Source organism: Labeo rohita, unplaced genomic scaffold (assembly GCF_022985175.1).
Source record: "Labeo rohita strain BAU-BD-2019 unplaced genomic scaffold, IGBB_LRoh.1.0 scaffold_75, whole genome shotgun sequence".
NCBI classification, from domain to species: domain Eukaryota; kingdom Metazoa; phylum Chordata; class Actinopteri; order Cypriniformes; family Cyprinidae; genus Labeo; species Labeo rohita.
Window position 1 is genome coordinate 627,159 of NW_026129689.1, and position 25,977 is coordinate 653,135.

Sequence of the window (25,977 nt, forward strand, 5' to 3'; positions counted from 1 at the left end):
GCAATTACCGCGGCGCACGTCACCGCGGCTCAACCGCAGCAACAAAAGCTCATCGGTGTGACAGAACGCACACCTGCATCCCTTCAACCCCGCAGAAACGCTCTGTACCGGCACACAAACGCACGTGAGCCTCCTCAAATGCCACGGAGGAGCGATCCCGCAGGAAGTCGAGCGACTCTAATGAGGCAGAAAGCTTTTGTTTGCTCCTTTTCCCTTTGAGAACGGCACAGATCGCAGCCCTGACACTTCCTTAAAGCCGAGCGCGATGACAGAATGTAATTTCATAACATGAACCTGACAGCTTAATTGGTCGCATTTCCACAAATGAAGTTCTGCAACAATGACTCTTTTGAGCGCCGCTTTGTTCCGACTTTCCAGCCGCAGAATGAGTCACGCGCTTCTCAAATCATCACAAAATGAGCACACAATGTAACGCGGCTCCGAACAGCCAAAATATACTGTGTGCTTCAAAAACACATTCCACTCTCATAATGCAAAGCACTTTTAAGTCTTGGAGGGTTGTACATTTTGTAAATGCATGTTTGTTACTTTGCTCGCTAATGCATTCTGAATGGGTGCCGTCAGAATGAGAGTCCAAACAGCTGATGAAAACATCACAATAATCCACAAGTAATGTAAACCTGCTCTTAAATTTAACAGCTTGCTGAATGACTCAGAAATGCTTTGTATAATAGAAGTCAAATGGGTTTTGAGCTCTAAAGCTTTAGTCTTTACAGTATTGAAGGCATAGTTCATCCAAAAACTGAAAATGAGCTGTAAATGTGCTTATTCTGAGGCCATCCCAGATTAGGATGAGTTTGTTTCTTCATAAAATTTGAAAAAATGTGTCATTCTAACACTCGCTCACCAATGCATGTGAATGGGTGCCGTCAGAATGAGAGTCCAAACAGCTGATAAAAACACCACAATAATCCACAAGTAATCCACACCACTCCAGTCCATCAGTGAACATCTTGAGAAGACAAAAGCTGAAACATTAAGATGTTTTTAACTAAAATACAAATCCATAATCCATAATAACACTTCCTCCAGTGAAAAAGTCACATCAAAATCCAGCCACATATTTGTTTAGAGCTGTTTTGGCTTGTAAAACAGTGCTTGATGTGTGCAGATTTCTCTCCTGATTCAGACCAGACCACTTTTTCACAAGAGGAAGTGTTATGGATTATGGACTCAATGTATTTTAGTTCAAAATGTCTTAATGAAGGATTTGTTTCAGCTTTTGTCTTCTCAAGATGTGAACTGATGGACTGGAGTGGTGTGGATTAATGTGATGTTTTTATCAGCTGTTTGGACTCTCATTCTGATGGCACCCATTCACATTCACTGGTGAGACAGCGATGGAATGATGTATTTCTACAATCTGATTAAAAAAACAACAACACGTTCGTTCCACTCTCATAATGCAAAGAACTTTTAGTTTTGTGCATTTTGTAAACGCAAGTTTCTTTACTTGCTTGCCAATGCATCCTGAATGGGTGCCGTCAGAAATAAGAGTCCAAACAGCTGATAAAAACAACACAATAACCCACAAGTAATCCACACCACTCCAGTCCATCAGTTCACATCTTGAGAAACCAAAAGCAGAAACAAATCCTTTATTAGGATGTTTTTAACTAAAATATGAGTCCATAATCCATAATAAAGCTTCCTCCAGAGAAAAAGTCACATCAAAATCCAGCCACGTATTTTTTCAGAGCTATTTTGGACTGTTTTGGCTTGTAATCAGTGCTTGATCTGTGCAGATTTCTCTCCTGATTCAGACCACACCACTTTTTCACTGGAGGAAGCGTTATTATGGATTATGCGTGTTAAATGTGTTATTGTTTTCTTCATCAGATTTGTAGAAATTCCATCACTTGCTCACCAATGGATGTGAATGGGTGCCGTCAGAATGAGAGTCCAAACAGCTGATAAAAACATCACAATAATCCACAAGTAATCCACACCACCATCAGTTAACATCTTGAGAAGACAAAAGCTGACATTTTTAACTTAAATACATTGAGTCCATAATCCATAATAACGCTTCCTCCAGTGAAAAAGTGGTCTGGTCTGAATCAGGAGAGAAATCTGCACAGCACAAGCCAAAACAAAATATAAAAGCTTTAAACAAATATGTGGCTGGATTTTGATGTGACTTCTTCACAAGAGGAAGCGATATTATGGATTATGGACTCACGGTTGGGGTCTCATTTTGACGGCACCCATTCACGTCCATTGGTGAGCAAGTGATGGAATAATACATTTTTACAAATATGATAAAGAAACCAACTTATCCTAATCTTGGGTGAACTAGGAATGACCATATTTTCAGTTTTTGGATGAACTATTCCTTTGATAATGTACAGACTGAAGCTTTAGAGCTCACAACCCATTTGACTTTCATTATACAATGCATTTCTGAGTCATTCGACAAGCTACTTTAGCTCATTTAGATGAACGATTATATAGATATCATCACAATCAGAGCAGGAACCTGAATCAGTGTTGATTTTATGTGGTGTTTTTTCCCGTAAAGGAAACGTGTTTTCTCCTGCCACATTCCTGCTGCGTGAGCTTCCTGTGAGCCCATCGCTGCGGTATGTGCTTCTGTTTGTTATTCCAGTGCCCTGCAAATCCCAGAGTCTTTTACTGCCACTGAAACAATGAAAATCCCCTCCGACAGGAAAACAAGAGCGACGGCCGGAGAAACAGCTCAGCGTTTGCGCATCCACACGTCGGGAGACTTCACGGGCTTTATACTGGTATGTACGAATACTGTATCAGATACTTCTCCATTCTGACTCACATGAGTCACTGGATGTCACCCAATCAGAATATAGAGCTGTAAGGAGAGCAGCTCATCCAGATAACAATAAATGAATAAATAAAAATTGTTTTGTGAATGTTCAAAATGTCCAGTTTTCTAAATGTTTTTTTTTTTTTTTTTTTTAAATTTACCTTTTTTGATTTTGGTTGGTTTGATTTCATTGCATCATTTCACAAACATTATGAGAATGTTACTTTTGAATGTTCTCTGAACGTTCTGAAACAAGTAGCAACATTTAAAAAATGTTACGTTCAGTAACAGAAAGTATCGTTCACATGTTTGCATGGAATGGAATGTTTGGAATGTCGGAATGTGTCATTCACAAGAAAAATGTTTCTGCAACATTTTAAAAACTAGATATTTTTGAACATTCAGAAATAACATTTTCATAACTTAATAGGAACGTTTGCAAAACAGTCTTAAAACAAATGTTAAAAGAAAATTTCATTGTATCATTCTGCAAACAGTTACTTTTGAATGTTCTGAAACAAGTAGCAACATTTAAAAAATGTTACATGAATGTTATGTTCAGGAACAAAGTAACATTCAAATAATGATTGTATGGATGGAATGTTTGGAAAGTTGGAATGTTTCATTCACAAGGAAAAAAGTTGCTGAAACATTTAAAAAAAAATGAAAATTCAGAAATAACATTTTCATAACTTAATAGAAATGTTTGCAAAACATTCTCTGGAGCAACAGCTGAGCATTTCTGTCTCATTTCTTTCCTGTAGGAGGCTGCAATTGTGGCTCTTTTTTAGAAATAAAAATTGTTCTGTGAATGTTCAAAATGTCCGTTTTTTTAAATGTTTTAGAATTTACTTTTTTGGTCACGCAAACGTAAAAGGAACATTTCATTGTATTATTTTGCAAACATAATGAGAATGTTACTTTTGAATGTTCTCTAAACGTTCTGAAACAAGTAGCAACATTTAAAAAAATGTTACATGAGTGTTACTTTTCAGTAACAAAGTATCGTTCACATAATGTTTGCATGGAATGGAATGTTTGGCATGTCGGAATGTTTTATTCACAAGAAAAATGTTTCTGAAACATTTAAAAAAACTAGATGTTTTGAACAGTCAGAAATAACATTTTCATACATTAATAGGAATGTTTGCAAAACAGTCTTAGAACATATTTTAGTTGTCTAGGTGTGAGATTAGTGCTGTCTTTTTCTATAGAGAAACAATTACGCATTTGGTCTCATTTCTCTCCTGGTAGAGGCTGTAATTGTTGCAGTGGCTGTTTTTAATAAATACAAATTGTTTTAGAATTTTCTTTTTTGGTTATGCAAATGTAAACGGAACATTTCATTGTATCATTTTGCAAACATTGCAATTGTGGCTCTTTTTTATAAATAAAAATTGTTCTGTGAATGTTCAAAATGTCCAGTTTTTTAAATGTTTTAGAATTTACATTTGACATAATTTTGCAAACATTATGGAATGTTACTTTTGAATGGTCTCTGAACATTGTGAAACAAGTAGCAACATTTAAAAAATGATACATGAATGTTACGGAATGTTCAGAGAACATTTAAAAGTATCATTCACATAATGTTTCCATGAAATGGAACGTTTGGAATGTTGGAATATTTCATTCACAAGGGGAAAAAAAAACGTTTCTGAAACATTTAAAAAACTAGATGTTTTGAACATTAAGAAATAACATTTCCATAACTTAATTTTACAGCTGAGCATTTGGTCTCCATTTAAACTCATTTCCGTCTCATTTCTTTCCTGCAGGAGGCTGAAATTGTGGCTCTTTTTTCAAATAAATAAAAATTGTTCCTTGAATGTTCAAAATGTCCAGTTTTTTCATTTTGTATCAATTTGCAAACATTATGGAATGTTACTTTTGAATGTTCTCTGAACCAAGTAGCAACATTTAAAAAATGTTACATGAATGTTACTTTCAGTAACAAAGTATCATTTACAACGTTTCCATCTAATGGAATGATTGGAATGTTGTAATGTTTCATTCACAAGAAAAAAAAAGTTTCTAAAACATTTAAAAAACTAGATGTTTTAAACATTCACAAATATTCCTATTTTCCTAACTTAATATTACTGCAGTCTTTTTTCTCTGGGGAAACAGCTGTGCATTTGGTCTCCGTTTAAGCTCATTTTCCTGTACGAGGCTGTAATTGTTGCAGTGTCTCTTTTGTAACGGAATCTCTCGGCGCCGCTGACCCGAACGGCGTTTAACTCCACCGTAAAGCGCCGGCTGCTGACAGATTGTGTTAACATGCGCGTTCCTTCAGATCTAAAGGTTATTAGTTTAGATTTATTAGTCAATTAAGAGAGTGTAGTGAATGAAATATGGCTGCGAGGCGAAGACGAACGCTGAAGGTTGAAGGAATCGGGACTCACTTCGTACTGCTTGATTATGCCGTACGTCTGGAGCGGTTCTCTCCATCTGAGGGCGATCTTCTCCTCGTACGTGCTTCCTTGGATGGACTCCTGCGGGACGGCGCCGGGAACTGGAAAACAGGAGAAAAGGCAGGAACTGAACAAAAGACTACCTGATCAGAGTCTGCTGATCAAACCCGTATCGCTCCGAGGAGACACTGATGTGTTTTAAATCAATATTCTCTTGTATTCAATATGTAATGCTAAAACGAACGGCCTCCAAGCATGAGACGGATTATTCATCCGATCAGACAAAAGGAATATGGAAGCGACCCAAGGCCTGCATGCGGTTCCTTGACCTCTGAACATCTCCGGAGGTTCCTCCTTCAGCCTTGACAGCAGGATTGTTATGTTTAGAAACGTTCTTCATAAAACATGCTGTTTAAATGGACGCCATTGTCTGGGAAAAATAACACGCACTTAACACCCAAACTTGACACCAACAAGAACTGAAGCCGTTTATGAATGCAAATGGAATTAAGTTCAACACAAATGACCTCATTCCTGATAAAAAAAACCTTGTTTTCAGGTGGTTTTATTAAAAACAAATTTTGAAAAGAAAATGAAGAACAAGAAAATTATGTCTGAGGCTGAAACCAAAACATAAAACCTTTTTTATTTTTAAATACAACGTTTTATAATAATGTCAATGTTAATTATACTATTAAATATAACATTAAGATGAAAATTTTGTGTTGTTAAGATTTTTTGTTGTTTTGCCATAATTGAATCATAAAAATAATTATATAATATATATATATATACAGCAAAAATATATAAATTATTTATTTAAACATATATAGTATATCTTATTTAGATAAATGTCTTTGTTGTTTGTTGTTAATATTTATTTTTAGTTTTCGCAACAAAATTTCTAAATTAAACTTGAATCTTATATGATGTTACAGCCAAAACATACCAACAAAATGTTTTTTTCAACATAAAAATGTATATAAAAAATGTCAGTGTTTATTATAGACTCTTAATATTTTTTTATTGTTAAGATTTTTATTTTTTGCAAGAAATGTATAAACTAAACTTGAATTATGTCTGGAGCCAAATCATAAAAATACCAATAATAATAATAATTTTAAATGATTTAGCTGTACTAAATCTAAATCTTAATTTAAAATGAACGTATTTGTTTTCAGGAGTAATTTTTGTTATGTCTGACACTGCAGCAAAATCATAAAAATACCAGTAAAATAATAAAGAAATAAAGAAATAAATAAATATAATATTTTTTTGGCAAGAAAATGTATAAATTAAACTTGATTTATGCCTGCAGCCAAATCATAAAAATACCAAAACTACAATTTTTTAAATAAATAATAATGTCCGCAATGTTAATAATGATACAGCAAATCATAAAAATATGAAATAAATAAATATATATGTTTATATATATGTTTATTATTATTATAACTTTTTTTTTAATAAAACGTTTTATTGAAAATGTCAATATTTATCAAATGGGCTCTTAATGTAACAATTATATAAATGTTTTTGTTTTTTCAAGAGAATTTATAAATGAAATTTGAATCATATATGAAAAAAAATATTTTGTTGTTTTTTTTTTAGGATTTAGCTGTACAAAATGTAAATCTTACTATAATATTAAAATTAATGTTTTCAGGAGTAATTTCTGTTATGTCTGACACTGCAGCAAAATCCTAAAAATAGCAGTAAAACAAAATAAATAAAATAATAATAATATATATATATATATAATATATATATTTATTTTATATATATATATATATATATATGTGTGTGTGTACATATATATTTGTATGTGTATATATATATATGTATATATATTAGGACGAATGTTAATGACTGACCGTCCTCGTCGGTCAGCACGTCGAGCTCTTCGCTCTCTTTGACTCCCTCGCGGTTGCGCAGCAGCAGTTTGATGCTGACGTTGGTGTACGGCGGCAGGTTGCGGATGGTGTGCTGCGGCGACGCGGTCAGGATGTCGTAGCAGGTCTCTTCGCGCGTCTCCTCTTTGCCGTTGGCCGTGTAGCGGTACTGCACCGTCAGATTGTAGCTGTAGCAGCGGGTCACGTTGTATCCGAACGGCTCCCAGCGAATCGTGAACTGCTTGGATTTGATGTCCACCACCTGCAGCCGCCGAGGGCCGTGCATGGGATCTGAAACACAGGAGAACATGCAGTGGGGTTAATTAAAGCATTAAAGACTTCAAATGCAAGAAAAACAATGTTTTACCAGTTGCATTTTAAGTTTAATGGCATTATAATTGAGATGTCCATTTTGTACCAGGTAAGTACAACCAAAATCAAAGTTAAAATAAGAACAAAAATATATTTATTTCTATAATATTGAGCGTTTGAGGGCCTCACATCTGAACAACACAGGAAAAATATGCATTGTAAAAGCATAAAAACCTGCAATATCAAATACATGACCACTATTTTATCAGCTGTATTTAGTGTAAATGTGTCTGTACAATCTCTGCCAGTTATTACAGTTAACTAAAACTATTAAAAAAAAAAAAAAAAAATATATATATATATATATATATATATATATTTTTTTTTATTATTTATTTATTTTTTTTTTTTTTTACCTAAAATGTTAAATGAAATCAAATAAAATTATACATTTTAAAAAAAAATTATACAATTTATTTTAGCTAGTTTCCGAGGTACCATTTCTCTTGATGCACTTTTTTTTACTTTGTTTATTTATTTACTTTGTTTATTCGGGGGTATAATGTGTTTATTTGTCATGATTTTTTTTTTTTTTTAGTTATTTTTATATAAATGTTTGCACTGAAAAATGTTTGCACTGAAAAACAAAACAAAAATACTAAGGAAGAACTTTTTTATTTTTTATTTTTTATTATTATTATTTTTTTGCTATATAGTACAGTAAAAGTTATTTTCATATACTTGTTTTTTTTAAAGCAGAAATATTTATTTATTTATTTATTTATAATTTTTTTATTTATTTATTTATTAATTTATGTATTCATTCATTCATTTATAATTTTGTATTTATTTATTAATTTAATTTAATTTAATTTAATTTAATTTTATGAATTAAAATGTTGTATTTTCAATTATTACAATTTTTTAATACGGCAATTGTTCTATAGCAAATAAAGACTTATTTACAGACAACAACAGTGTTTTCTATCAGGAAAGCACATGTAAATCCATTTGTGCTGATGTGACGTCTTTCTGGACTTTGTGAAGTTTCTCCAGACCAAAGCAGCGTTCCAGACCGGCTTCTTCTTTAATGAAAGCTCTGTTCCTCGACTCCCTCAGGAGCAGCGGCTCCGTAACACGATCAATTTCCATTCTGGGTTCAATCTGAGCAGCATTTCAGTGCAATTCAGCGTTTCACACACATTCGCTGGCATTACGGCGGCGATCCGGAGCCCCGGACAGGCAATCTGACGCTCCTGATGAGGAACCGGGAAGCTTAACCTGCTCCGTCCCCACTTCAAAATTGTTTTTACAAAGACCTGAGCAACCGAAACACACCGACGGAATAAAAAACTATTATAGCAGGGTTTCTGCAGGGTTTAGGAAGCCAAACTTAAGAGTTTTTAAAAACCTTTTTAAGACCAAGTAAAGAAAATGTACAGAATAAATTAAAAGGAACACATTGTGGTCTATTTTTTAAATTAATAATAAAAAAAAATGAATGAATGAAAAAATTAATAAATAAATAAACATTTCTACTTTTAAACACTAGAATATTGAAAATAATTTTTAATGTACTACATTGCAAACAAACAAAAAAAAAATCCTTTCTCAGCATTTGTCTTATTTTCCAACGCAAATGTCTAAAAATTATTAAATCAAGTTACATTTATTTAAGAAGCAAAATGACTTAAATGATAAGTCTTGTTTTACGCAAAATGTATCAAAACGAAGTTAGTTTAAAATAATAAAAATAAAAAAAATAATAAGTAATGCACAAAAATTATTTTTTCAAATTTTACATGAATTTTTAATTGTAACAAATTTGTCAATTGTAACAATTGTAAAAATTGTATTTTAAAACTTTGAGAAAATAAATCTAAACATGTTGTGTGAAATTCGTTTTCAATTTGTCGTCAATGCAGTCATTTTTGACCGTGAGGAGAACAAATGTGACTTTTTTTTAGGACCATTTAACCATTTTGTCCAAGATTTTTATTTTTTTTTTTATATTTAAAATATTTTATTTTATTTTATTTTATTTTGTTTTATTTTATTTTATTCACATAGCAAGTGGCAAAACATTTAACAAGTTTCATACCATTCCGATAAAAAATAAACAAATTTAAAGTAAAAAAAAAAAAAAAAAAATTAATAAAAAATTTGAAAGTAGTTTAAGTTTGTTATTAAGAAAAAAAAATGCACAAAAATTTTATTTTGAAATTTTACATAAAATATGTATTTTCAAAAACATACTGTATTTTAAAACGAAGTTTTAAATCTGAAATTGTGTGAAATTCATTTTTAATTTGTTTACAATAAGGTCATTTTTGACTGCAAGGAGAACAAATATGACTATTATTTTTTCAGGACCATTTAACCATTTTGTCCATGATTTCTGAAATTGTTTTATTTTATTTTATTTTATTTTATTTTATTTTATTTTATTTTATTTTATTCACATAGCAAGTGGCAAACATTTACCAAGTTTTATACCATTCTGATGAAGTAAAACATTCAAAAAAAAAAACAAAAAAAACAAATAAGCAATGTGAAATGTTTTGGTCAAAAATGTCAGAAAAGCAACAGAGGTTGCTCTGTTAAATATCTTAAAAATCTACATAATTTAAAGGAAAAACAAGTTTTTATACCCGGCTGACAGATAACGAACTATTTTGTTCAATTTCTCAGAAAACAAGACTTCATGTCTTCATTTTGCATCTCCAGGAAATGTATCTTGATTTAAAAGATGTTTAGATATTTAAGACAAAAACAGGACAAAAACACTGAAGAATTTTTTGCAGTTCATGCAACATTTAAAGCCACAACTTTATAAATGTAAGACTTTTTCTGCTGCGAATTAAGACCTTTTTAAGACATTAAATTGTGCATGGGTAAATGAAGTCCTCCTAAGACCCTCAGAAAGCCCGTCATCTTGAGTTTCCGGACACTAAACGCGGGATCATCCGTGCGTTTGGTTCCCAAAGGCCTGTTTTCTGACGGCACGGAGCCGAGCGCAGTCTGTGAGAGTGAAGCGAAGGCTGATCTTTATTCGGCGCGTGTGTGGCCGCAGATTAAAACACGGCTCTGGAAACACCTTTTAATCAGCGGCTTGTAAGAAACACCGGAGGTGAGAGTCGAACAGACTGGAGGCCGCGGCCGAGACGGGACGCATTAATCATTCAAACGGGCCGCTCGCCTCAAATGAAGCTCTTTGTGGAGCCTCTCAATTACTTCTCACTCAAACGCACTCTTAACAAGACAAAGACGGCGTGTTAAACGCGTCCGCGCTAATGAGACGCCGCTCGTCTACGGCATTCGGGGGCTCCTGTAAAAACGGCTCGTTAAAGACCAACTGACATCCATTTTTCTGAAGGAAACAGATTGCGGTTCATCTTTAACAAGCTTGAGATAACAGGCACTATAACGTGACGTATCGCACGAAGCCTTAAATGACAGATTCCATTAAAAGCAGCTCGAATCCCTGGAGAAATGAGACGCTTTTGGGCAAAACACTCGTGATGATCGAATCAATCAAATGAGTTTCTCAGTCGTCGAGCGGTTTGATTCAGACAATGGCGGTGAAGTGAATCATCCTTGGACTCACGGACGCTCGTTTCTGTCATCGACGCACTGAAGATGAACAGGTGCGTCACATCAAACGTAATGTGAAATATTTATTAGAGTAAAAATGAAGAGAGTAGGGAGCAGTTGTCTGTATCCTCATTATTTTTTCTTATAAATAATAATTCAAAAAAAAAACAGGGTTATAATGATTAACTAAAACGAAAACAAGGATTTTTTTTACTTCAAATAAAATAATTGATTAAATAATATAATATAATATAATTATAAAACATTTCTTATTTGCATTTAGTTTGACATGATGCACTAAAAATGACTAAAACTGAAATAAAATCTATAAAAACTACGTAGATATATACAGTAAAATTTTTTAAAAAACAATAAAAATCACAAAAAAAAAACATTTTAACTAATATTAAAATAAAAATAGCAAATATTAAAATAAAAATTGATTATACAAAAGTAATATTTGTATCCACTAGTATGTTATTTAATTTATTGAAATAATATATAATATAATATAAAAACCCAAACATTTCATTTAGTTTGACATGACGCACTAAAAATAACAAAAACTGAAATAAAAATGTATAAAAACTATGTAGACATAAAAAATAAATAAAAACAATACAAATGACAAAAATAATCAAAATTTTTACTCAAATGAAAACAGAAAACATTAAAACATTAAAATACAAACTAATAAAAAAAATTTATTAAAAATAAGATTATACCAAATAGGATTCGTATCTACTTGTATGTAGAAAAATATATGTATGTTAAAAATATAGACATATATTGTAAATAAATAAATAAATAAAAACAATAAAAATGACAAAAACACAAACAATTACTAACATTGTAACTAAAATTAAAATGAAAACATTAAAATTCTAACTAATTAAAAAAATTATTAATAAAAAATAATATAATATTATATAATATAATGATATAAAAACAACAAATATGAATTTTTTGAAATTATTTAATAATATATAATATAATATAATATAATTATAAATATATAAATATAATGTATATATAATGTTTAATGAGTATATATTATTTTAAAAAATATTATAAATATATAATATATAATGCAATATATTTCTGCACATAATTTATTTCGATTATTTACAATTTATTTTTATTTGTAACGAAAAAAGTACTTAAGTACAGTTCAAGTGGTTACATTTAGAATTCAAAATCTTTACAAATAAATGTAAAATCTAAAATGTAAAATAATATATTAGTATTTGAATTCATTTTGATCAGCTTTATTTCGTCAAACTCGAGCATCAAAGCCGCGTCTCCATCACGTTCTTCAGCAGTTTCAGGTCTGACAGTCAAACGCTTTTAATTTCAACACACAATAAAAGCGTTTCCTGTGGCGAGCGGCCCGTTTCCTTCGGAGCGCGATTACGGACGAAAGCATTCGCCAGAACAATCTGAGCACTTCGACGCTGTGCTATTGAGAAATATATATCCGGCACAAAGAATGTCAAACTTTTTAAATGAGAGCTTGATATTCTGCAAAAAAGGAAACCCGGTGATTTTTCCTTTCAGGTTGAGCTAAAAGCGCACGTGCGCGGGTGCGAGAGACGGGTAATTGTGAAGCGGATGAGATGAAATGGCCGGAAGGAGGACAGCGGTCTGTGATTGAGCAGACGCTCGCCGAGAGGGAAGTGCTGCCTTAACGGCGGAGGAGCGAAACCCTGCTGATCCTGAAAGGGAATAATGAGATTCCGAGCTTCTTACAGAGCCGGAATAACAGAACCACTGCAGAGAGAGAGAGAGAGAGAAACCGCTGAAGAGACTCGCGCTGCTGCACACCTGACCGTTTCCATTTACCACAGACGTGATGTCACACACAGAACAGACTTTTACATGTGCTACTGCTTGAACATTCAAGGCTTTCAATGCTGCAGTAAAAATCTGAAATATTTTTACAGTTTCTAATAGCTGTTTTCTATGGCAGCGTTTTAATGCCACGTTAATTCTTTATTCTCACAGTATTTTGACTTTACTCTCATAATATTTCAAATTTACTCTTGTAGTAATTTGACTTTACTCTTGTAATATTTCCACTTTGCCTTCTTCACTTTGCCTTCTTCACTTTAGGACTACTCTCAAAATATTTCAACTTTACTCTCGTAGTACTTTGACTTTACTCCCAGAGTATTTCGACTTTACTCTTGTAATTTTAAGACTTTACTCTCAAAATATTTCAACTTTACTCTCGTAGTATTTCGACTTTATTTTCGAAATATTTCAACTTTATTCTCGTAATATTTTGACTTCACTCTCGTAATATTCTGACCTTATTCTCTCGTAGTATTTCGACATTATTCTTGTAATATTAAGACTTTATTCTCAAAATATTTCTATTTTATTCTCGTAGTATTTCGACTTTACTCTTGGAATTTTAAGACTTTACTCTCAAAGTACTTTGACTTTACTCCCAGAGTATTTTGACTTTACTCTTGTAATTTTAAGACTTTACTCTCAAAATATTTCAACTTTACTCTCGTAGTATTTCGACTTTATTTTCGAAATATTTCAACTTTATTCTTGTAATATTCTGACCTTATTCTCTCGTAGTATTTCAACATTATTCTTGTAATATTAAGACTTTATTCTCAAAATATTTCTATTTTATTCTCGTAGTATTTCGACTTTACTCTTGGAATTTTAAGACTTTACTCTCAAAGTATTTACTTTGACTTTACTCCCAGAGTATTTTCTTGTAATATTAAGACTTTATGTAATTTATTTTAAATTTTAAGACTTTACTCTCAAAATATTTCAACTTTACATTCGTAGTATTTTGACTTTATTTTCTAAATATTTCAACTTTATTCTCGTAATATTTTGACTTTACTCTCATAATATTTCAGCTTTAGTCTTGTAATATTTCATCTTTACTCTCTTCATTTTAAGACTACTCTCAAAATATCTTGACTTTATTCTCAAAATATTTCAACTTTACTCTCGTAATATTCTGACCTTATTCTTTCGTAATATTTCAAATTTATTCTCATAGTATTTTGACTTTATTGTCATAATATTCTGACTTTACTCTCAGAGTATTTTGACTTTACTCTCGTAGTATTTCAACTTTACTCTCGTAGTACTTTGACTTTACTCCCAGAGTATTTCGACTTTACTCTTGTAATTTTAAGACTTTACTCTCAAAATATTTCAACTTTACTCTCGTAGTATTTTGACTTTATTCTCATAATATTTTGATTGTATTCTCATAGTATTTTGACTTTATTCTCGAAATTTAAGAATATATATATTCTATATATATTCTCCTTGATGAATAAAAGTGTTAGTTTTTTCTTTTTTATTAACTGAGCATATAAGAATGATTTCTGATGATCATGTGACACTGGAGACTGGAGTAATGATGCTGAAAATTCAGCTGCGCATCACAGAAATAAATTACAGTTTAACAGATATTCACATAGAAAACAGCTGTTTCAAATTGTAAAAATATTTCACTTTTTTACTGTATTTTTGCTCAAATAAACAGAAGAGACTAAAAAGCAGTAAAAACTCCACAAGTAGTGATGACTAAGCCAACTGCACTAATAAATTCTTAACAGCTTTAAAAATTCAAAACAAACTGTTTCTCTGGGGCGTTTGGGGAAAATGCAGCGATTAAAAGTTTCTAATCACATGCTTGAGTTAAAGCTCGATATAAATAACGGTCTAATCCTGCCCGAACAGCAGCTCAACCTTGCCGTTAGGAGTAAAGCGGCATTTCCATACAAACAGAGGCTCAAACGCCTCCGTAAATCTGCATCACAACAAAAGCCTGTTTTACATACACTTCATCACACTTTACTCTCCTGCATCTCTACTCAACCTGCCAGCGCAAGGACGACGAATCAGAAAGTTGTGTATTATCATACACTTTAGCCATAACTATGTTCACAATCATGCATTGTTGCTTAAACGCTTCTTCACAGATGAAGTCATTTCACTGTAAGAATAAGTGTGTGTGTGTGTGTGTCTAGCCGTCGACTCTCTGCCCTTCAAACTCCTCTTCCTCTGTTTTAACTCATTGATTACCTGCCGACAGTCACTGAAAATACTATTAACAGTGTATTGATTAACCCGAGCAGAGAGGAAAAACTCCAGCAGACAAATCACTCTTATTTACACACACTATCTGCTGCGTGTTTGTGTGTGAGTGTGTGTTTAGGTGCTGATAAAGCGACACCAGCCGAGAGTTCTTGTGTTTCACTCGCCACAAACTGCAGCCAGAGAGATAAGACACACACACACACTCTGAAGTAAGCAATCTGCACTCTTTTAATACGCTAACAGGTCATGCTCACAATAGCATACAATTTACTACTCAATTTCACATTTATATATTTATATGGAAATGTTAAATGATATATAACATTAAACATACATTAATATATAGCTGAATAATAACTAAATAAATTATATAATTATAAATAAATTATATTATGTAAACAATAACATTTATATACTCTACCAGTCAAAAGATTTTTAATGTTTTTTTTAAGTCTCTTCTGCTCACCAAGCCTGCATTTATTTGATCTAAAGTACAGAAACATTTTGAAATATTTTTACTATTTAAAATAGCTGTTTTCTATGTAAATATATATTTAAAAATGTAATTTATTCCTGTGATTTCAAAACTGATTTTTTATCATCATTACTCCAGTCACATGATCCTTCAGAAATCATTCTAATATTCTGATTTGCTGCTCAAAAAACATTATTATTATTATGTTGAAAACAGCTGAGTAGATTTTTTTTCAGGTTTCTTTGATGAATAAAAAGAAAAAGAGCATTTATCTGAAATAGAAATCTTTTGTAACATTATAAATGTCTTTAGAATCACTTTTGATCAATTTAAAGTATCCTTGCTAAATAAAAGTATTCATTTCTATCATTTCTGGTATAGTGTAAAATGTTACAAAAGATGCTGATCTTTGGATCTTTCTATTTTTTAAATAATCCTAAAAAAAATGTGTTTTGACTGTTTTAAATATTGATTAAAAAAATAATAATAATACAACAAATGTTTCTTGATCTGAATATTAGAATGATTTCTGAAGGGTCATGTGACTGGAGTAATGATGCTGAAAATTCAGCTTTGATCACAGAAATAAATTACATTTTTAAAATATATTCAAATAGAAAACAGTTATTTTAAATAGTAAAAATATTTCACAATATTACAGCTTTTGCTGTATTTTGGATCAAATACATGCAGGTTTAGTGAGCAAAAGAGACTTCTTTAAAAAAACATTAAAAATATTTTACAGTTCAAAAACTTTTGACTGGTAGTGTATGAATCTATAAATACAAATAATACATTATTTAATAATAATATAAAATTACAAAACATTAATATATAAATATAAACTGATACTTATTTATGAATTAATTTACATGTAATATATAAATAAAATAATGTACTATAATATTGAAAAGTAATATAAAAGTGTATATGAAGAGTTTTTTGCAAAAACAGATAACATCATGTTTTTTTTTATAATGTTATCATGTTTTTATTGTTTTATTGCATTAGTTAGGCGTGTTTTTTAGTTATTTTTTACCTAATCAAAATAACCCAACTGCAGTTTGATTAACTCTTCATATGTTAAACCATATTTAACATTAATCACAAATATACATAAAATCCCAATAAACGCTTTAAATATTTCATAAAAGTCCTATTAGGGATGATGTGGCTAGCATTTCCACTCATTCTCACTCTTTTCTGTGATTTAATTTATTTTGTGGAGTTTCAGCACTTTCTCAAATCACGCGTTTCCTGTCACTGAGGTCAGTCTTCCTGGCGACAGGACGATCGCTGTCCTCTAAAGACCCTCCGTTCCCTCAGAGTTTAAGCTGGTAACTATGTAAAGCTGCTTTGGGACGTCCTTGTATTTAAGCTCTAGTGAACTGAACTATAGAACAGCGTCTTTCACTCCGTGACCACTCTGACCTTTGACCTCCCGCTCAATGGCTCTGCTCAAACACCTATACGGTATATCAGAATCACAGAAAGCGCTCCATAACGGCTCCAATCACCGGCCGACCAATCGGTAGCCGTCTGACGCGGCAAACGGAGGGTGAAGGGTCAAGGTCGAGTCTCCCGGCAGGATGGATGAATTTGATTAGCGTGTAAAGGCGCTGCAGCGATACCGGCCATAAACTCCGAAACGGCCGACAGGAACGCGACGCGCTTTATCTCCAACTCCAACACTGTGCTAAAAAATAATGGCCTCTAAAGTTAAACTGGAGATAGATGAGAGCGGATCCTAATAAAACACAGCGCGTGTGGTCAATTCAGCAGCTTTTCCCATCGCTGCAGCTGAGTAATAGCATTTGGGGTCTGTGTGTGTGTGTGTGTGTGTGCGTTTCTCATTGCGATTCTCTGCACTGGTTTCATTCCCACGAGTCTTGCGTTCAAATAATTCTAATTGACATTTAGATGTCAACTATCTGCGCCCGGTGAAGGCTTGACATTTAAATAAGGCCGGCGTTATCATTGTCACATTACGGCCTTCTGATGAGCGCGCCGGTCATTGCATTCTGCACACGCGCGCCGAAACACGCATGTAAACTATATGTTAAATAGCCATCGGCATATCTCTGAGGTCTCGCTGTGGGAGCCGGTGATGGAAGCCGGATGGAGGAGAGAATAAAAGCATTAGTCCTGCATGAAGGGGAACAAATTGACCGTAGCCGGAGAGAAACGCTTCTCCTTCTGGAGGTGAGAGAGACACACAAATCATCGTGTTATCAGCTGCTGCTGCAGTCAATCTGCTGCTGATACCACAACAACACTTGCTTGAAGTTTCTGCTTTGAAATAAATCATATGTTTCTCCTTTGTGAGCAGAAATCCTGACAAATACACACGCAGCATTGTTTGAAAGTGGGAAAGAGTCTCTTCTGCTCAGCAAGGCTGCATTTTACTGATTAAAAGTACAGTAAAAATTGTGAAATATTATTACTAATTTAAAAAGATGCTTTCTAGGTGAATATATTGTAAAATGTAATTTATACGAATTTTCAGCTGCCAATTTATGCTTTCTTGCTGATTAGTTATTTATTTATTTATTTATATATTTTATTATTATTATTATTATTATTATTATTATTATTATTATTTTATTTATTTTTTTATTTTATTATTATTATTATTATTTTCAAAAAAATTGCCTGGATTTTTTTTTTTTTTTTTTTCCAATTTTACTATTAACTATAACTTTGGCCTTTTTGTTGACAGCACAGCCAATCACGATGTGAAAGTTTGCATATTATAGGCAAGGTTTTGTGTAAAAATTAAACAAAAATAGAATGATAAATGATCATTTTGATGCTAATAATAAACAGAAAAACAGTAAAAGTAGAATTAGCCATTGTTTGTCCCAAAGCGACACTGAATGAACCGGTGTTTTGAATGAATTGGTTGATTGAATAATTCAATGACTCACTCATACAGACTGTCAGTTGTTTGGTTCCTGAATCAATTCATGTTTCTGAACAAATTATCTGAATTAATGAATCAATGATTCACTCATAAAGACAGTCAGCTGTTTTGTCCTTGAATCAATTAGCGTTTTGGAACACATCATTTGAATGAATCAGTGAATCAATGACTCACTCAAAGAGAAATGAATTTTTGACAGATGAACTGAAGTTTTCAACAAATGGGTTGAATGAATGATTCAATGATTTAGTCAAAGACAGTCAACTGTTTTGTCCTTGAAGCATTTAGCGTTTTGGAATGAATCATTTGAATCAATGAGTCACTCAAAGACAGTTATTCATCCACGAATCAGTCAGTGTGTTTGAATGAATGATTTAACTGATTCACTCATACAGACAGTCAGTTGTTTCTTTTCTGAATCAATCAGTGTTTTTAAACAAATCATATGAATGAATCAATCAATCAATCAATCAATGACTCACTCATAAAGACAGTCATCTGTTTTGTCCTTGAATTAATTTGTGTTTTTGAATGAATCATTTGAATGAATCAATGAGTCACTCATAAAGACAGTTATTCGTCCTTGAATCAATCAGTGTGTTTGAATGAATCAGTTGAATGAATAATTCAATGACTCACTCAAAGACAGTTGTTTTGTTCCTGAATCAATCAGCGTTTCTGAACAAATCATCTGAATGAATGAATCAATAATTCACTCATGAAGACAGTTAACTGTTTTGTCCTTGAATCAATTAGTATTTTAGAATGAATCAACTGAATGAATCAATGAGTCACTCATTAAACAGTTATTTGTCCTTGAATCAATCAGTGTGTTTGAATGAATCAGTTGAATGAATAATTCAATGACTCACTCAAAGACAGTTGTTTTGTTGCTGAATCAATCAGCGTTTCTGAACAAATCATCTAAATGAATGAATCAATGATTCACTCATGAAGACAGTTAACTGTTTTGTCCCTGAATCAGTCAGTGTGTTTGAATGAATCAGCTGAATGAATGATTCAGTGACTCACTCATAAAGACAGTTGTTTTGTTTCTGAATCAATCATCTGAATGATTGAATCAATGAATCACTCAAAGACAGTGAACTACTTTGCCCTTGAATCAGTTAGTGTTCTGAAATGAATCATTTGAGTGAATCAATGAGTCACTCATAAAGACAGTTATTTGTCCTCTAATCGATCAGTGTATATCAATATTGCTGATGATTAAAAAAATATATATTATTAATATTATGCTGGTTTCATTTAGGAAAACAATATCTGTACGAAAATATTGATGTTCATGACTATTTTTATACCGGTGTGCATAAATAAAAAATAATTAAAATAATTAAATATAAAAATGATAAAGTAAAATTAGAAAAATGATACAAAGAAAAATAAATAATTTAATAAATTATTATAATTAGGGGCAAAACTGTAAAAACAATATTATTTTAAGTAGATTTTGTGCTGTATTTTACTAAACTAAGTGAATCTAACAGGCTGTTTGGTTGAAACGATGTCGTGTTACAGACGTGTTGCTGACGTGTGTTTGTGTGATTCCTGAGAGTCCAGCGAGGAAAGTCTTGAGTGAAAATCAGGGAATAAAGAAAGCCAATCTAAGAGTGAGTATCAAACGCGGCGCGAGCGTTTCATGTGCACGTGAAGCTCGGAGTGTGTCGCTCCCCGGTGTGTCGTTCACGGAACCAAGAAACGAGAGTGGAAGAATCACGGCCGCGCCGCTTTATTGTTTGTGAAAACCCCTCGGCGGGAAGCAGCGAGACGCGCGGCGGATTTCAGCAATATCAACAAACCCATCTGGGTAACGGCGCCGCTTTCATCCGCATCAAAGCGCTTTCATACGGCCTGGAAGTGGAGCAATAATGACAGCTTTTGAAAACCCACAATCAAAACTCAATCGCTCTACCCAGAGTGCACTTCTGCACAAAAGATGGCGCTCCCGTCCTCACGGCGCATCTGCAGCCGCGCTCGGCCCATTGTGGACCGATCCGATTCAATGCCGCCTGATTCGGCCTCATTCACTCACTTCCTGCCTCAGTTCACCAGATGATGATGATGACGACGATGATGTCATCGCCTGAGAGACGATCCGAGCTGTTAACCTTCATTACCGCACTGATCTGAGGTCAGTACCGCGGTACGAGTGCTGGGAGAAACCAGAAAACTATCCTAGCAACATTCCTCCTGTACGAACACATGACCAGAACAAACCACGTCTGAACTTCAGCAATCTCACCAACACCCTTATTGAATTACACACACCCTATCAGATGAACAACACCTGCAAGACACATTATCCAAGTTATATTCTCAATATATATTCAAGATTAATAATATAATATAATATAATAATTTATTCAGCCTGAGTAAATGATCATTTTAATTTGGAGATTTTTAATTTCAATATTTATAATATATAATAATTATTATTATTTATACGTATTTAATTTAAATCATAAATTAAATATAATATTATTATAATTAAAAAAAAAAAAAACTACGGTGCGTAAATAATGACAGAATTTTATTTATTTAAAATTTTATTTATTTATTTATTTATTTTTTATTTTTTTTTTTTATTTAATTTTATTTTTTAATTTATATATTTATTAATTTTGGAGTGAGCAATTTTTTATTTTTTAATTTTTATTATATATTTAATATGTATAATTTAATACATAAAATGTAACAATGTAATAAATGTAATAAAACACATATAATATAATTTAATATAATATAACACTATTTATACAGGGGTTTTTATTTAATATTTATAACATATAATAATATTTATATTTATTTGATATTAATAATAAAAGAAATACAGCAACATTATAAATATTAAAATAATATATATATATATAGTTAAGGGTGAGTAAATGTTTTAATGTAACATTTATAATATATTCATTTTTATTTATAATTATTTAATATTTATAATTTAATACTAGTGCTTTGTAACGATTAATCGCATACAAATTAAAAATTTGTTTACATAATATGTGTGTACTGTGTATATATAAATACACACACACTCAAGGAGATATTTAAGAAAAAAATGTATTGTTTATATTTTAAATATATTTCTATATAATATTAATTATATGAATAAAAATATATACATGTAAATACATGTAAATATTTTCCAATTATATACTTATTTTGAATGCAATTAATCAAGATTGATCACTATTTAATACAAATAATGTAACTAAGTAATACATTTAATAAAATAGATAAAATGTAATTTCATTTAACTCTATTTATTCAAGGTGAATAAATGAAAATAAATTGATAAATGTATAACATAATAATATTTATAATTATTTAATATTTAAATAAAATATATATTATATAAATATATTATATAAATTAAATGATAATAAATAAATATAACAATATTATAAATATAATAAAATAAATATAATTTAGCGTGAGTACATTAAGATAGAATTTTAATTTTGTTTGACAAAATTATGACTATTTTTATACTGGTGTGCATAAATAAAAAAATTAAATATAAAAATAATAAAAAATTTATATACAAAGATAAATAAATAAATAAATACATAATTTGTAAATAAAATAAGTAATAAAAAAAAGTTAATTTTTGGGTGAAAAACTGCAAAAACATGAATAAATGATGACAAAATTTAAATTTTACAGGTGAACTTTAACAGCTCATTTTGGGATTCATAACTTTTACATGAAGTACAGTTACACCAGGACTATAATTGCGCTCCAGCACGCGAGGTTGATTCGGGAAGCGGCGCGCGTTCGTCATTCGGGTTACTCTCCGTGAATCTGCCCGAGGCGCTGGCGCTTTCCACGGGGAGAGGAAGGAAGGACTCCGGAGAAATGCCCTACTTCGGGGATAAAAGGCAGGTTTACTCTATTTACCGCGCTGCTCATGTAAAATGAATTATAAAGAGCTGCTCAAATATGCAGGTCCATGTGCTCTGAAAACAGACGCTCATCATGTTTGATTCACTGCAGCTCCTCAAATGACAAATTGGGGAAATCTTACTATCACAAGGCATAATAAAAGTCCTGTGGATAATAATACTGCTTTACAACCTTGAGCTACGAGAAAACAAAACCCTCACACACACACACACACACACACGCTGAACTCCCTCAGCTGCTAATATCACATCACCCTGCACTAGTGCTAGTAAATCTGGTTAAAGATGTGGGCCAGTAACTCAAAACTAAAACCCTGAGGTTTGAAACCTGAATCTTAAATAAGAAAAAATAAGTCAAATCAAATCTGCACTAGAAAACCTACACCAACACTGAGTCACTGGATCAGCTTTGACCATAAAAACTCTTTTTAAATATTACAAATATTATTTAACTTTAAATAAAGTTAACTTTAAACTTAACTTTAGAGCTAATATTTATTTATTTGTTTGTTTGTTTGTTGATTTTTGGTGAACATCCTCCAGATTTTTGTAGATTTAATTAAACATGACTAAAAAAACTCAAACGTGTTAACCAGTTAATGAAAACTAAAACAAAAATTAAACATTTACATTATTTGAAACAAAACAACTAATATAACTGGCAAAGCTGAAACTAAAATAAAATACATGATATCTTAAACTAACCCAACTACAATAAAAAAAGACACAAACATTTATATACATATTGTAAGTTTTTAAATTTTATAACCTGTTTTTATTAAACATTAAAAAAGCAGGGAGATTAAATTGAACTAAAACCAAAACCATAAAAACCTGGAAATAATAAAATAAAATAAAATAAAATAAAATAAAATAAAATAAAATAAAATAAAATAAAATAAAATAAAATAAAATAATACATGTATATAAAACATAAAAAAATATCTAAAATTATTTTTAAAAAGCAGGGAGATTAAAGTTAACTAATACTAAAACAATAAAGACCTGGAATAAAATAAAATAAAATAAATATTCAACATAAAATATAAAAATTACAAAAATTGTAAAAAAAAAAAAAAAGCAGGGAGATTAAAGTTAATAAGTTAATGAATAAGATAAATAAAATAAAATAAAATAAAATAAAATAAAATAAAAATTAAATTAAATTAAATTAAATTAAATTAAATTAAATTAAATTAAATTAAATTAAACTAAATATATAAAAAATATAAAACATGAAAAATAATTAAAAAGCAGGGAGATTAAAATAAACTAAATAAATAAATAAATAAAATAAAATAAAATAAATACAAAAAATAAAATAAAATAAAATAAAAATATAAAATATTTCAAAATACTGAACTGCAAGGACAGACTGAACATGAGAAATGTATGAAAATAAGAAATAAGAAAACAGATAAGGTGACAGATGTTATTCAAGCCAGGCATACTACAAATACATTTAAATATTATGTACTTCATAAAATACCCTACAATTGTACTGTTAGTACACTAAACTGGCATATTTACATACTAAAGTATATCTGATTGTGCTAAAGTGGAACTATTGCAAGTAAACTTCAGGTACACTTTAAATATTTCGCATTTAAAGACTGATATTATTTAAAGATCATACAATCCTCATCATCAGTGACATTAAAACATATTTTAGGCTTAATATTAAGAAATGTGCATTGTGCAGAAGCAGTACTTAATAGACCTGAACTACACTTAGTATAAAATAAATGTATTTTAAGTCAGCGACTGAATCCATCCCAGAAAATTGAACAATTAGCTGGAGTTTTTTAATCTGTGTTTTTTATTTGGAGAAATACTGTCTGAAGTCAGAAGAGCAGGAGATGAGTTTGTCAGCCTTCATTTGGCCGCCGCTAACGCGACTCACGCGACACACGCGACACACGCCGGCGGAAAGAACAGGAAATTACATCGCCCGCTCAACGGGCCAATGAGGTTAGACAGACGCACGGAATTACCATAGAAATGATGTTTGGAGCTGAAAACTGAGGAAGCTGTCTTGTGGGAAGAAACAGAGCGAATTGATTTCTACTGGATTAATGAAACGCGGAGCTTATTTACACGCGTCTGCCGTCGCTCACGCCGCCGATCTGACACCTGCACAAATCAATTAGGAGAAATAAGAAAACAGCGGCGCTCGCTCACGACGCACCAGTCGCGAGTTCATCTGATTTTATCCCGTTACGTGATTCATGCATTTCAATTGCATAGAAAGTTTCCGTGCATTTGGATCACACGGATTTAACTACGAATACACTTCATGTGATGCATATTTGCCAGTCATTAAATAACTGTTTGCATCTACTTGATCTTATTTAAATAATCAGATGTCAAAATGCATTCATCAGCATAAATCTGTTATTTTATTAAAACAAAATATGACATATAATTAGAGCTACAAAATGACTAGTCACGATTAATCAATTCAAAATTCATATATATTCATAATATATGTGTGTGTTTTGCGTATATTTATTATTTATATATAAATACACACACATATATCGATTAATAATCATGTTGCAGCTCTAGATATAATACAGATATTAATATATAATATATAAATAAACCAGGTTTTTGTATTTAAAATGCTTTCAGTTTATTAGTATTATTATAAAAATCTGACCAATTTCTGGTTAAATTAAATATTAATTATTAAAAAGCATAAGTAATTATTGCATCGCAATTAATGCATTTTTAGGGGCCTATGAAATCTGTTTTTATTTTCCCCAAATTCTCACATTATCTGGATTCCAAATAATTACTGGTTTAAACACATTTTAAAGATTAAAACATCATGTCTAGTCAACTGAATTCCTACAATTTTAACAATGTAATAATTTCTTACAGTTTCTACAATAATAGTGCCCTAGTATTTTATTTTATTTTATTTTATTTATTTATTTATTTGAGAAATTCTGCATAGTCTGTTTCAAGGATTTATGATTTAACACAAATTTATCATAAAAACAATTCATTTTCATTTTTATTTCAAAGAGCTTTCATTCGTGTGTGACTATTTTATTTATTTATTTATTTGTATTTTTATTTTATTTATTTTTATTTATTTATTTATTTATTTTTTTTTGAGAAATTCTGTATAGTCAATATTTTTGGGTTTTTGATTTAACACAAATCTATCATAAAAACAATTAAAATAAGGAACTGCACAAGAGATTTCATTCATGTGTGACTACTTTATTTATTTACATTTTTTATTGTCTTTATTTATTTATTTATTTATTTATTTATTTTTTTCAGAAATTCTGTAGTCTATTTCAATAATTCTGGATTTATGATTTAACACAAAGTTATCATAAAAACTATTTATTTTAATTTTAATGCAAAGAAGGAGCTGCACAAGAGCTTCATTCATGTGTGCCTGACAAAATAAACATTAATATTTGCTACAGTATGAACAATAAAGTGATTTCTGGCTGCAGTCGAAATGAGCTTTAATTCCTCGATCTCTCGTCACCGTAAAGGGCAAGGAATTGACCCGATGTAAACGGG

The 25,977-nt window shown here is 31.2% G+C and overlaps 1 protein-coding gene across 1 annotated transcript in view; it reads right to left on the minus strand.

Annotated features, from left to right (window-relative positions):
• The window catches only part of ptprma (protein tyrosine phosphatase receptor type Ma), a 298,397-nt gene that overhangs the window by 131,363 nt on the left and 141,057 nt on the right, over window positions 1-25,977 (minus strand). The window contains 2 exon segments of the mRNA XM_051104590.1: window positions 5,209-5,318; window positions 7,092-7,400. Coding sequence (XP_050960547.1) covers window positions 5,209-5,318; window positions 7,092-7,400 — 419 coding nt within the window.